The sequence below is a fragment of the Vigna unguiculata genome, chromosome 5 (genome assembly GCF_037176805.1).
Source record: "Vigna unguiculata cultivar grain cowpea cultivar isolate G323 ecotype 2 chromosome 5, ASM3717680v1, whole genome shotgun sequence".
NCBI lineage: Eukaryota > Viridiplantae > Streptophyta > Magnoliopsida > Fabales > Fabaceae > Vigna > Vigna unguiculata.
Window position 1 is genome coordinate 42,964,477 of NC_140796.1, and position 15,976 is coordinate 42,980,452.

Here is a 15,976-nt window from a genome sequence, read left to right on the forward strand (position 1 = left end):
TTCATTTGTATAGTTCTTAAATAGGTATATAGACTAGACTAGACATACCTATGTTTAGGCTTTCATGTCTTGTTCTTTGTCATAGACAAAAAAGAGAGGCATGCTTTTGTTTAGGTACCTTGTCCTTCAATAAATAATGAAATCAAAATTTAGATCATGATTCATGTGAAAGTGTAGAGCATTTCCTAATGAAGATTTGGTTTAGACATGTTAAATCCTTATAAAACACAAAGCTATATGAAAATGTTGTTGGGGGGGTATAGAGCACATGGCAATTATAATTAGTAAAAAGAGGGCCATTGTACATAGGATTCTTGGAGTGCCAAATAATGGGGTTCATTACTTTTCTTCAGGGAACTTCTCTGTTGTCCTGTCGTGTTATGTGATCACTCATTGTTTTTATTCTCAACTGGATTATTATTTTTACGTGCTTTGGATCTGCTTTCTGTTATTCATGCTATGTGCTACATTAATTTGTGGTTAAATTAAGTATTATCCACTATGAATAACATGGAGTCCAAAGTGAAAAATATTATGGTTTTAACTTTTTCACTCATGTTTCAAAATTATAAGGTTGATTCGAAGGAGTGGATTTCAAAGAGAGATGAAAGACATTATCAGTTCAAATCTCTTTTCTCGTTACATAAAAGGATACTATTATTTTGATATCCGATAAATTATTATACACATTTTATATCTACTATTTTACTTTTTAATCTCTTTTTTTCTTACAAATAAAAAATTAACCTTTTTCTTTAATAATCAAAATATTTCGAAAAGAGTTGATAACTAATATCCTAAGAGCAACATAAGTTGCTTAGATGGAATAAGGATTGTCTTCTTCCTTCTTTTTTTCACGCATTTATTAAAGCAGCATTCAAAACTTTGAAGTCACTAGAGCACAAGAGCACAAACTAAACTACCCCAATCAATCAAGGAATTATTTTCTAACAAACAAAAGAGAAAGAAGAATTTTCCTATTGTGACTACTTCCCCCACAATTTCCAATCTAGCCACGTTTATGGTTCACACTGTCCTTTTTCTTTTCTTTTTTCAAATGTATACTTTCTAAATTAAAGTATATTAATTTGTGATTATTTAAATAGTTAAATATGTTTTTGATTCTTCAACTTTTAGTGAAAATTGGAATTAGTCCCTCTTGAAAAACTTGAACCAATTTAGTCTCTCAACTTTCTAAATGTGTAGATTTAGTCATTTCAATCAAATTTTATTAAGTTTATTTGATGTTTCAAACACATTTCATTATAGTATTTTTGTTTGTTAAACCGTTTGACACATTTTCGTATCAATGTTAGTTGAGAAACACGTTTAAAACGTCAAATAAATTTGAAAAAGTTGGTTTAAAAGACTAAATCAGCATATTTTTAAAGATGAAAGAATAAATTAACTCAAAATTTTCACAAGGGGCCAATTCCAATTTTCACTACAAAAAACATATTTAAAACTTTAAATTATAATTATTAAATAAATATTTAATAAATTTATTATATAAAATTAGAAAATTATAATTACTTACATAAGTAATAAATAAAATTAATTGTTGAAGATCCAATATGGACTATAAATAAGAAGAATGTACAAATATATGAGTTGATATAAATCTCACTTTATAAAATAATTTTATATTGTACTATTGAGTCAGAATTAAAGTTATTAAAATTAATTTTAATAAAAGTTGTTAATTATTTTAATTATTAATCAATAAATATTAATAGTTTAATTAAATTTATTTAATTATTAAATATTAAATTAAATAAAAATATTAATTTTAATAATAAAAGTACTAATAATAAATAAATAAATTATAATACGATAAACAATACTGATTATAAGTAATAAATATTAAAAAAAAATTAAAAAAAACGTTTAAAAAATTAAAATAAATACTTCATAACGATAACAGAAAAAATGCCATGCATGAATAAATTAAATAAAAAGTGAAAACACAAAAAGAAAAACATAAAATAAGTCACGAATTAAAATATTAAAATTATAATGAGCTACATACTTACCCATCGACCATCTAGCACGGTATAATAAGTTTTTACGGCTTTAATTTTTAATTTTAATTAAACAGATATTAATTAAAAAATATTATTTATTATATAACACCTCATTTAATTGTATAAACTACTAATAAAACATTATAAATTCCAATAGAACAAAACAAATAGTTATGAGATTATAAAATATTTTTAAAATTATCAAAAAAAAAAAACCATAAAACATATATAATATAGATGACTAAATCAAGAACTAAACAGAGTTTTTCAAACTAATTACACACAGTTTATGGAATGATATACTACTCAAGACTCTCACTGTTTTTCATCAAAAGAGCATCTTCACCTGTTTCCTTTTTTTCTCGCACAATTAAGTGATTGTTGCAAAAGAAAAATAACAAAACCATCAACATAAACACAAAACATGGTAAGCTAGTATATCAAAAGCATACTCATATCTAAATATATATAAATCAACTCATCCCAAAAGAATAAAACACAATACAAGTTATATCACCGTTACATTCACACCAGCAGTTAACACTAAACTCAATTATTTGGATACATGTCTTTAATGTAGGGTACACGAGAGAGGTGCACATGTCATGGTTCCTAGACTCTGTAGAGTCTAACCTTAAAGGGTTATCACCCAATAACACACAAAATTAATCTCATTCATGCCTAGGGCCCAATCCATCCTAAGACTAGGACCTTCTACTACTCTCATCACGTAACTCATTATACTCTATTGAGTGTGAAGGATTATTAGAGTTCAGGTACCTCCTTCAAGTCATTCTCCTATATCAAGATATACACTAACAATATCATCACAAAGAATTTTCCCTGAAACTCTTTAAATATCACAACTTCACATGCTCATGCATCATTACATACCAATTAACATCTTACATACTCAGAACCATATTTTCACCCCAAATAATAATAAAGAAAACCATAAAATATGCTTACTACCAATTATAGGTCATTCAAAAATAGTTAAACAGAAAAACATGCAAAAAAAGGCATCTGGCGCTCAAACCTAGTTGCCTCGTAAAAATGGGCACTCAGAGCCAACATATCAGCACTCAGTGTCAGGGAGCTAAAATGTTCCCAGACCTGTAGAGGTCTCTAACACTCAGTGTCAATCAGCTCATAGAAGTTTGTGCTCAGTTGTACCACACTAAGGCTCTATGTACTACATCAGAAAATAGAAATTGTGTGATGATTTAGGAAAATTGGACTTGTCCAAAAGATCAATTTGGTACTTTTCTTTTATTACTTTGAGTCATAATAGTTTTTCACTAGATAGAACTTATACAAATTTCTCAATTGCTCAACTTTCCAATTTAACCAATTGACACCTCAAAGCAATTCACAAACATTCAATATCAATTTTAATCAAAAACACATCAAATCACAGCAGTCATACATGTTACACCAGATTCACCAAGCACAACCAAATTTCATCCTTAATTTGAAAGAGTATCAACGTGTAACCATCAACATATAATTAAGCATTTTATTATTAAAAATAATAGGATCTCATTATTTTAAAACAATATCATCCTTAAAAATACTATTTTTTATGTTTTCACATATTATAAATTTAATATTTGCAAAATTAATTACAATAATTAGTTTATTAAAAAATTTATCAATTAAATAATTAGTAAAACTAAAAGTTTTGATTTAATTTATTAAATTATTTATTAATATTTATCAATTATTAAAATATTTACTGATATATATAATTAGTAAATCATTTTTTATTTATTAATTAAATGCTGATAACTTAATAACTGTATATTACAATTATAAACACAACAAATTTATAAAAATATATATCTAGTAATTATAACTTAAATAATCACAAATTATTATAGTAACTATGGCTAGATTGGGAATTATGGAGCACAACAACTGACTGCAATAGGAATTTTTTTTTTATCTTTTTTATGTATAAGAAAGAATTTATCTGTCTACACCATTTTGCCTCTATTTCATTTTCTATTTTACACACTCATTATTTCTCTACTCATTAAATCTCGCACATCTTTATTTTTGTTTATATTAATAACAAGTGAAGTTGGAAACCAATAGTGCTTATGTGGTACCCGTTTTATTTAAGAAAATTCATTATTTTCAATGTTCATAAAAAATGTCTATAATTTTTTATATACCGGCAAGTATTTATGAATATTTATGGATTTATATATTTTTTATTTTAAATAAAATTATTAAATTTATAAAATATAAAGTCAGAAAAAAAAACAATTTTAAGTATAATTCAAATAAAAATTTAATTTTAAGTACAATGAAATAAAATTGTAAACTTAACTATTAATACAAATAAATTTAGTTTTTTTTAAGAAAACAAATTTAAATAAGTTTCATCAATTTAAAAAATGCATTTTTTAATAACTTAAAATTTTCATATGTCAAAATAAAAAATATATATACAAAATAAAATTCATAACTTTATTCACTAAATTTTAAAAACATATAAAATAAAATTCATTAATAATTATTACCCGCTAACATATACTTATAATACTATTACTACTATTTATTTTATCAACAAACAAATAATTAAATATTTATGTCGCTCTCCAACTATCCATTAAAAAAATGATTTAATATTGATTACACATCTTATCTTCTTATATCTCCAAAAATAGTTTTTTTTTTTTTTTCATTTCTAATCTTCCCCATTTTTATGTTAAACTCATATCAAAAATAAATATCAAACATTTTCATAGTTAGTGAAAAATGAGAAGAAATAATAAAATGAAAAAGAAGAAGCACAATACTTGGATTTGACCTTGTTCATGTTCAAAACGAAGAAATTAAGCTATCATGTGTTGACACAGTGATGGCAAAATCATTTACATCCAAATTGAACAGTAAGTGCTTGTGATTGGTTACCGACAATTGCAACCTGCCAAACCAAGTCAGTTTGTACCAACTACTTTTCTTCATCATTCTCTACATCATCAATAAATGCATCGCATCAATTACAAAAATAATAAAAATTAACTTTATATTTCTTTTAAGTAAATAAGTGATGTAAAAGATAGGGCATGAAATTATTGATTTGGAATCTTGGTTTATTTTCAAACCTCATATTGTTGCATAATGATTGTTCCTTCTCTGACAAAATCTTATTTCTTCAAAACCTAGGTTGTTGTTTCTGCTTCTAGTGCTGTCTGAATCACCATCCACAGAAACTACTGTATATGAAACACAATTAGCACAATAACCACACAACACTGTGATGATTAACATAATTATGCTGTGATTTTATTTTCTTCCACCACCCAAGTTTTCAAATTTAAAACACAATAAAAAATTATTTTACGTCCACAACCTATTTTTTAGAAGGGGATCACAAAGATGCTTCTATGTCATTGACTAGTTTGAAATTTTATCCTCCGCAAAAAAAAAAAAAAATATTACTTTTATTTTCTTTGTTTCCGAATCTAGAAAGCTAAATTATCTATTATTAACTCAGTCTTGGTCATGTCTAACTTCTAAGTAACACAAGTAAATAAATTATCTTTTACACTGTTATGTTTTTTCTTGCAAATTGTACACACACATATATTCATGCAAATTTAAATTATTTGATTATTTTTTTAACTAGTTTCTGGTGCAACCACACAATCATGAATGGTGTCGGTAATATATATGCATAATGGTAAAAAACAAATAGTACAGCAAGAACTATTCATTCAGAGCCAGCCATGCCTCAATTATTATTCTTTTTTCATGTCAAATCAGATAAACGTATAGCTTTAGTTTTGTGTAAAAATTATGCCAATAATATTACCCCTCTCGTGAAAATAAGGGTGAATATACAAATCTTCGGAAAAAAGTGTGAAAAGTTCTCATTTTAGTTTTCGGAGATAAGAAAATTTGTAATTAGTATCACTTTATTAACAATTTTGTTAAACTAGTTACTTTAGTTTCTGAAAATGTATTTAATTATTTCTTAAGAACAATTTTTGAATTTGTATATATAAGTTTAATTAATTTTAAGTGTTTTTATTTAAATTTTTATTTAAAATTTGACACATTAATTGATTAAAATATTTTTTATTTTTGTTTAAATTCTATGTTTATTTGATTTTGCTGTCATAAAAAAATAGTATGATTCTTAGTTTTATATTATCGTCTTACCGATTAAATCACCCATTTTCTCTTTAAATATTCTAATCCAATAGTAAATTTGCTCTTTCTTTTTCTAAAACCAAATTGACCGACGAACTTAAAAAAATTAAAGAAAAAAAAGTTGTTTGACGAATAAAAAAATAAAAAGATAATGATCTTGTTATCTCATTATAGATACAATTAAATTAATATTTGTTTCGATGATTAAATAGTTTTACATCACTTATAAAAAAAAAAAACGATTTAAAAATGCTTTCTTTAATTAATTTTTGGAAATATTTCTTAAAAATAAAATTGTGATGGAACTCCAAAATATAAAACAAATAATAAACAAAATCATGATAAAGTTCAAAATTTTAAAACAACAATACCATGGAATTTCGAAGAAACAAGTAATAAATGATCTTTCAATAACTAATTATTTTTTTTCCCTTATATTAAACTTAGATATTTGATTTGGGTAATGGGTAGCCATAGAACATAGGTCTAAGGAGATGTGTCAGGTCCACGTAAGCAGAAGCAAGTTCACTATTTGTTTTTACTTATTAGAACACAAAGGTAGATGTTTGATGGGCCACGTGGGTCCCTCTGTAACCTCATCCGTTGCAAACCATTCCAGAATTAGGACAATGGCCCAGCATGATTGACTTTTTATGGCCCAATAATGGGTCCATCATTGGAGGCCCATATTACGAATCTTGCCAAGTACTCTCAAACTCACTCTCTCACTCCATTCATTGGAAGCATTCAAGAATGGTACCCAAATAAGATCACAATATTAATATATTAAAATAAAATCAACAACAAGCTTGACTTCAAAGAAAGGTAAAAGGTGATTCGTACCTTTTTTTTTTTATTTGGGAAAAAAATTGTGAAAAATAGATTTATAAGTTAATGGGGTCCAATTTAGGCACACCCATTCTTTCTGCCAATAATATTCATTCATAATGTTATTTGTCACTTCTTGTTTTTTTTTTTCTTTTCTTTTTTTGCCTTTAAGAAGAACATGGAGGGGCTAGCCACAAACATTGACAAATCCAGCAACAAGAATTTCCTATCATATTTTGGGTTTTCTTTTCCTCTATATTATTAATTAGGCTACTTTTCTAAAACATAATGATTTATGCAAAAAATTTTAAGGTTAAAAACGTGGGCAAAATTGTTGGATCTAAACTTTGTTTCTATAGAATAGGTAAAAAAAAAGACAAGAAAAATGGGAATGGTGCCTTCAGGGAAAAAAGACATACTTTCATATTAGTTTATTAAATATCAGTATTATTATTATTCTTGACAATTTATATAAATATAAAGAGAAAATAGTTTTATCATAATGCATGTAAACAACAAAAAGCGTGAACAGCAGGATTCGAACCTGCGCGGGCAGAGCCCACATGATTTCTAGTCATGCCCGATAACCACTCCGGCATGTCCACTGCGATGGTACTTTGAAAACTAAGTTCAATCTCTAAAGGAAAATAAAAATTTTATTCACAACATCTAGGCCTTATCATTTTAATGTATTAAGGCTAAAGTTTTCAGAATGTACAAAAACTTTAATGGGAAATAAGGGTTCTAAAGACAGAATACCTTTATATTCACTATCCATAATAAATAGATTATTTATTTTTATCATGCAAAAATAAGTTCAGTGAATTAATTCAATTTATAACGGTTTCAAGTTGTATCAAGTTAATAAAAGAATGATTTTTTTTTTAATTGTAGATCAAATTTGGCTTATTTAACTTGGGAGTTAAATGAGTTTGAACTGGTTTGAATGTGAGCTGAAATGTAATCTACGATGCACCAATACTTCAACTTGGATCACATATTTGTGTTTGATAGGTATCCGTATCAGATATTTTAGGATATTTTATGAATACTTATCAATGAAGTATTTAATTTATAAAGTCGTAGTACACTACAATTCTTTTTTAATAATGACAAATTTTAGTGACAAAAAATAATTAGTAACTGTATAATAACCAATTTAGATACCAATTTAAAAACTAAAACTTATTAGCAACTAAAATAGTTCTAAAAAATTATAATTGGTATCTAAATTGATAATTAAAATAGTCTCTATTATGAATTGATTTATAAATTGATCACTAACATTAGTTACCAAAATTTTGACTACCAAAATAAGTGGTTTCTAAATTGGTCACTACCATTAACAACCATGTTTTGGCAACCAAAATAATTGTTTTTTAAATTGGTCTTCAATTAGAAAATGGGTCTCTAACATTTTTTTGTTACTAACATTGGTTATTATTTAAGAATCTTCTTGAATGGTACTTTTATGATTACAATAATTTATATTTTTTATGTTGACAACTTTAGTACATATAGTTTTATTTTGGATTCACAGAATAACGATCGTATATTTATTATGTTTTTAAGAATCATTGTTCACTTTTCAATATTCATATATCACGTATCTATCATGTATCGTGTCCTATTATTTTGAAAATAAACGTATCGATGTATTGAATATGTATCGCATCCGATACACGTAATGTATTCGTGTATCATAGTATGTAATTCACTAACAACAATAATTTCATAAGTTTTTTTTATTATGATTATTTATTACTTCTAATTATGTAGATTAATAATTTAATTTTCTTAAATATTAGAATATTGTTCAACAACATTTGAATAATTTAATATTTAATTTATTTATTTGTCAAATTATGATGATCAACACTTTAATTTCTAATTATTATCTTTATAATAATGTTTGATGAAATAAGTGGGTATTTTATTAAAACATATATATAAAAAAAGTGAATGGAGTCTATCTACTTTAATTATATTACGATAAATATTTAAAACAAATCGAGAAAATAAAATATCCTTAAATGAACAAGTCTACCTAATCCATTAATCTGTGATGGATCGAGTTGGATTATAAAACTTTTGATTCACAAAAAAGTGAATTAGGTTAAACTGACTGACTTGTTGACTTTTAACTTAACCAATTTGTACAATTTTAGTGCAGAGTAATACACATAATGTATAATTGATCATTCGAAATTATCTTTAAGAACATGAATACATGATCACAAATTACTTTAGTTGTTTTTATAAATTAATTTATAATTTGTTAGTAATTAGTTATTTGTCTTCTTTTTCATTTACATAATTTCTTTAAAAAAGATTGGAAATTTTCATATATCATATCCTTCTCATGAATTATAGCATTTTTTTATGATATAATATTATCAAAAGCATTGCTAATTAGAATCCTTTTGATGTAACAATTGAAGAGGCAAATGTCAGCATTAGTGTAAGAAAATTGCAATTAAAATGGAGATTGAATGAATTTTTTTGAAAGTGTCAAATTCTTTAAATAATAATAATATGAAGTGTTTATATTTATACACAATCAACAAGTTTGCTAAAAAAAATATGTCTTTCACGATCTTATTTTTGTATCAGGATTCATAATTTGATTCCACAGGTAAATTTATGAATATTTTTCGGATGAAATATATTTTATGTCCTTAAACTTTAAGTAAAAATTGAAAGGTTTAATTATTCAGATGATATCCACTTTGATAAAAGTATGTCAATCTGATACCGACTTTTAAAAAAGTGTCAATTACATCTCAACCTAAAAATGTTTCAATTAGATCCCTTTCAAAAGTTGGGATACAATTGACATTTCTTTAAAAACAGGAACCAAATTGACACACATTACCAAAGTAGGTACCATTTGAGTAATTAAACCAAATTGAAATTAATTATTTATAAAATTTTGATAGATTTAGTCTTCAAACTTTAAAAATGCATAGATTTAATACTTTTAACCAAACTTTATTAAATTTATTTGACGTTTCAAATATGTTTCATGATAAAATTTAAATAGTTTCCTCTATTTGACATATTTTCACTTCAATGTAAAAAGAAAAATGCATTTAAAACGTCAAATAAAATTAATAGAATTCAATTAAAATGATTAAATTCATGCATTTTTAAAATTAAAAGACTATAAATTAGACCAAAATTTTGAAAAGGGACTAATTCCAATTTTTACCGAAAACTAAAGACCAAAATTATATTTAATGCATATTTTTCTTGATAGATTACAATGCGTATAAGTAAACTAAAACACTCTTTGTGAATGTTAACTTATGTATAAGTTAATTTCTATAATGTCTTATAATCTTAAAAAAAGAAGAAAATTGAAATTGTGAAATTAGTGAAGTTAATGGTATCAGCATCTGTAAAGTGTATCTAGCTTTGTGTGGTATATAATAACTACAAATCCTACTTCCCTAAAGAAGGTAGGAAGAAAAAGGGAAGAAAATATAAGAGAAATTTGAGTGAAAAAATAAGATACATGAAAGTCTGAATGAAGAAATATGAATCAGAAAGAGAAAGATGAATGAATAGAAAGAAAGTGATCGCATTAGCAGCAGTAAAACATTAATCTTTCCCACAAAAACTATTCATCAGAGTCCAAAGTTGGAGTCTTGGCACAACTTTCCAGCTGATGGAGTTCCAACATTCTCTTTTCTGGATTGCAGAGACCTGTACAACAATCTCAGATGGTCAATTTTTTGGATCTATCAGAGTAAAAAGCTTTTTAAGGGAATGTGATGATAGAATCAAAAGCTTGTGAAAAAAATGGTGAAATAGGAACCTGAACACTTGGGAATATCCCACACAGCAATTGATGTGGAGGTACACTCTGGAGCGCAAAGTTCACGACTATTCTCATGGTTCACATTCATTGCAAGCATCCAAGCTCCAATTGTAACATCCTCATTGCTGAACATCCGGAAACTGTGATAAGGTACAGACATTATGTTCATTACAAAACCAGATCATTGAAAATATGAAAACTAATCCTAATTAATAAGAGACAATTATCACAAGATAATGGAGAAATGGAACATGCCTGTTATTCTTAAGCGCTACCAAGCTTGATACAACATCCGCAGAAAGAGCATATATAGGACCATAAGCATGAAGAAAATATTCCTTTCCAAGCAAATTAGATAGTGGCTCATACCTGCAACATTTATCAAAGAACTGACGATGAGGCAAAATGAAGGTGAAAAACAATTCAGTTCAAACATTCTCAATTTAATCCTCAAGGTTACATTTGCATGGTTGGTAGAGTTGAAGAGGCCAAAAGAAAAGAGTTCAGATTCATTACTGAGTTTTTTGGTACTGTCTGTCTTTTACTAAACATTAAAAATACATTATATTAATATTTTAAAACCTTTTTAATATATTTTAAAACTTCAAGGCCATCAATATATTTTAAAGGTACGACAGAGGAACAGTAAAAAAATATCAGCAGAGAATTTAAATTCCATAAACAAGAGAGTATTTAAAATATTTATAGAAATAAATAACAGAGAATCTGGCAGGATAATAATTTATTTTCTCGAATTCATTCATCAACACATGGGAAGCTTGTTTATAACAGAGCCTTAAAAGTTAATATACTGATGTACACACATCTGCGCTCACTCACTCTAGTATGACAGTTAGCCATTAAAGGTGGATCTCAGTTAGTAGCATGCATTGTGAGTCCAAAATTTTTTACACAAAATCATTATGAGTAAAAATTATTGTGTTTGTAAATAATTGGATGATAGTAAAAATATTATTTGTTCTTAAATTAAGGGCTAGTTAGATTAACATGATATAACAGAATACAATAAGATAAAACAAAATAAGATAAAAGTATAATAACATGATAATGTATAATCACATTTAATGTTTGGTGCATACGACATAACAAACTAAATAATGTTATTTAACATAAATTATGTTTAAATGACAATTTTTACTAAAATTACATGCAATTTAAAAAACATTACTTTTAATTTATTTTTTTATAAATTATGAAAATTATTAAAAAAATTAACCAAATTATAAAAAATTATATATAACTATTTTTTATATTATGAAAAAGTAAACAAGATTTCAAAACTATAAATAAATAATATCTTAACAAATATTTAAACAATTGGTACTTAATTTAGTATTCTAATAAATAATATACTTTGAACTTATGTATCACCATAACTATAAATGTTGTTAAATAAAAAATATATGATATATATTATCATATAAATCAATAGTAAAAAATTATACAAAATTTTGTTTAGTTATATACTTTTTCTTAAAATTATAAATAAATTGTATAAGTTTTGTAAAATTAGTATTATGATGGAAGTATTTTTCTTTAAAATATATTTGAATAGTAAGAGATTATTTTTTATATTTTAATTACATCATAATTTAAATTTATGAGTGAATATTTCATATAGAGAGAGAGGCAGATAGAGTTTATCCTATTTGTTAAACCAAATACAACTCTTCCTTGAGATAAAAAATACACTACACTGACATGATAGGATAAGTGATAAAACATTACTGTCATATCAGGTTGACGCAACAAACATCATATTACAATATGATAGAATAGTTATCATATTTTATCCTGTTCACAAAATGGGTCCTAAGGAATAAAAGGACAATGGAGTCTTGTGATGTCTAATTAGCTTTTGCTGTTACAGGAAAGTACACTATTTGGCGTGACAATTATTTGAGTGGTCTCCGTTGTTTGTAACCCAGTTATCTACTTGTGGTGAGTAAATATGCTCATTATGAGGTAGTGGATTGTTTCTCCAGTGTTTGAGGAAGGAAAAATCCTTGTTAGGAGGAAACCCGGTGAGTGGATGTAATGTAATCATTATATGCAGAAGTGCATGATGAATTATCGAGAGAGGAGGTTTGGAAAGATACAACACTATTGAGACTTGAATCTAACTACCTAAGAAAATGATACCATCTTCAATCTAAAATTTTAAGGTAATGAGTTTATGGATCTTTATCATTATATGGTGCTCAACTTTCTCACTTTTAATTAATGTGAGACTTAGTCTTATATTTGGATTTCCAACTGTTCAGAACTGTAATCTGGACTACTCTGGCATAATTAGTAGAAGTTAGATTTTGTTTAAGTGTCGAAACTCTTGAGCCTAACACTCTTAAACCAAGACATGATAAAGTGGTAAACTTAAAAAGTGGAGACAAAATATAGTTAATCTAAATAGAACTAACCATTTTAGTTTGGGATCAGTGAACACAGGGCCTTTTTTCATGCATCCTATGTAAGTCTGAGGGTGAGATCGCTCTTTTGCCAGCAGCAATGAAAGACGGTCTGACAAAAAAAAAATGATTACATAAATCTTAATTATAGAATAATCATTAATCTCAAACAAAAGTAGTCATCACCATATTTAACAAAGTTAGGCACTGAAAGATATGGCACCTGGCCTTAAGTATATGTCATCATCAGCTTTGACATAAAAGTCTGCCTCAAAAAGTGCATAAGCAGCTTTGAAGAAAGCTAACCTGTTGTATAAATGGCCAAATTCAGCTCAGCAACAAACTACAGACATAAAATTTAGCAGTTTACTAACCCTCAGAACACACGTTTTGTATGGGAGCTTACTATACTCCTCTTCTATATCCAGCAAAATGAAATCATCATATTGTGTCACTTCCTTCTGAAGTGCAGACATCTTTGATCTATCACTCGTTCTACCAATCACAAACCTAAAAGCCAAGCCAGTGGCTTCTTCCAAGCTGCAAGAAACAAAACAAATCTGGCATGTCATAATGAGTAAAGTTAATTCCATTAGATCACATCATTCTCAGACACAAACTCCTTCAAAATACACAACAAAACAGTTTGAGAGGTTCATTTCATGCATACAGCTAAAAATTCTAGAAATTAGAATTTCCAAAACAGAAATAAAAATTGACAATACTACAGATGCCCAAAGAGTATCATATTCATAAAGCAGAAACATAAACTCACCCATCTGACCATAGAAAATATACCAGATTAGTATTAACCATTGGTCAATTTCAATGACAATTGCAGAACTTCTATTAATATAATGTAAACAGAATTGATTGCTATAAAATTAAAATCATTTCTGTAATAGTAGATTAGTTTCACCTTCAGCCGAATCTGTCCACAAATTTTGATATAGTAGATAAATTTTAACTAGGCCACACAAATACAGATAAGAACCTAGTATCTTCCATGGCTAAAACTGTAACTCACCACTTATGAAGACATGGCAATGACAAAACTCCAAGCAATCAAATAGTTAGAAACATATATTCATCTCCTCTTCCAGCTCATTTCAACCAAATTTCTTCTTTATCTCTCTTTTCATTTCTCCTGACATCAATTATCACACTTTCCACTCTCTTTCTCTTCATTTTCATTCGTTCTTTCCATTTTTTCTCCACCTTGTACACCTCAAAGTAGAGTGTAAGCACGTTTATCAGAAATCCCAAGCAACTCCTGTTCCTAATGCAGATCAGTGATAACAGTTTCCTACAAGACTATGCAAATCACTCACTTTCTCCCTAATCTCATTTCTACCGTATTTCATCTACATCCTATTTCTTCTTTCTACCTCATTCTATCCTCCACTTATATAAACTTCAAAATGGAGTATTTATCAGAACATCCAAGCTGTCTCATTTTCCAAAATTAAGCAGATCAGTAACAACAGTTATGCAATAAGATTACTTAAATCGTTCCCATTCCTCGTCATCTATAAATAGATACCAAAAACCACAACACTCATCCTAGTGGTGGAGTTGGGACAGACGCATAAGGTAAAAAGGTCAAGTCTTTATTGTCGTTAACTTAAATGCAGGATCATAAGTGGTATTCTCGAATGACAATAGAAGATTCACTTCTGCGAGTGAGATTCTTTATTACCCAGATTAGCGAAGTGAATCTATACTGAAGTTTTGTCGAAAAACAAACATTGCAAAGACGATGAAATAAATAAAGAAAGAAAGGCTGTACCCATGAAGTGCATGTGGATCGGAAGGAAACCAAGTGTTCCTGAGAGATTGGCGCCTGCCCACGGATCCGAACCCGGTTTGAATGCCCACAAAGGCCATAACTTTGTGTCTGTGATGAAGCGGCGGAGGGTCGTGGTGGACGATGGGGCGGTGGTCCCAGAGGACTCGAACCGATGTGGGGGTGCGATTGGAGCAGGGAGGGTCCCGAAGGGGTCCGAGGAAAGCGAAGAAGAAAACGGAGAGAGAGAGGAAGAGGCATGCGAGGATGAGGAAGGTGGTTCTGCGAGGGTAGAAGGATTTGGGTGAAGAATAAGGCATGGCTTCAGGAAGGGATGCCCGGAACTGGAAGAAGCTCCGGGTGTGAGAAAATGGAGGTTTGGATCATGTGATGCGATGGAAATGGAGGTTAAAGGGTGTGTGGTGTGGTGTGGTGTGGTGAAGATGAAGATAAAGATGAAAGGTGGAAGATGAAGTGAAAGAAAGGGATGGTCTGGTTTATGCTTAACCAACAAGCATCTGTTATTGACAGTTATGCTGTTTCTTTCTCTCTTCGATCTCATCACCCAAACAACACAACCATTTTAATGGTGGACCCATGTTTCTATGTTTAATTTTCTTCTGTCTCTGTCTGTTTTTTATGTTTCTTTCCATTTTTCTTATATCTTTTCAACTTTGTAATTGTTTTACCCAGACCAAAGTAGCAAGAGATAAGCAATTTCACATAAAAATATGTGCAGTGTGTAAAAAGAAAAGAAAAAAATCTGCGGAGGATAGTTAATTTTATAATGATATTTTAATATTTTTTTATTTATTTTTAACTTACCACTTCGTTTTTTAATAATTTATTTTAAACATTTTAACGATGTAGTCTCATGATCTAATATTGATCGAAATAATAAATTAAAAGTAAATTTAAA

The 15,976-nt window shown here is 27.8% G+C and overlaps 1 protein-coding gene and 1 non-coding gene across 2 annotated transcripts; both read right to left on the reverse strand.

Moving 5' to 3' along the window:
• Positions 1 to 7,545: 7,545 nt before the first annotated feature.
• TRNAS-AGA (transfer RNA serine (anticodon AGA)) lies at positions 7,546 to 7,627 on the reverse strand. Its single transcript has one exon. It is a non-coding gene; the product is annotated as a tRNA-Ser (tRNA).
• A 2,754-nt stretch (positions 7,628 to 10,381) lies between these two features.
• On the reverse strand, positions 10,382 to 15,617 carry LOC114183946 (putative beta-1,3-galactosyltransferase 13). The gene is made up of 7 exons (XM_028071149.2): positions 15,061 to 15,617; positions 13,659 to 13,811; positions 13,495 to 13,577; positions 13,284 to 13,383; positions 11,101 to 11,214; positions 10,843 to 10,985; positions 10,382 to 10,730 (listed from the first exon to the last, which is right to left on the reverse strand). The coding sequence occupies exons 1-7, from the start codon at positions 15,375 to 15,377 to the stop codon at positions 10,645 to 10,647; spliced, it is 996 nt and encodes a 331-aa protein (XP_027926950.1). The 5' UTR covers positions 15,378 to 15,617; the 3' UTR covers positions 10,382 to 10,644.
• Between the last annotated feature and the right edge of the window lie 359 nt (positions 15,618 to 15,976).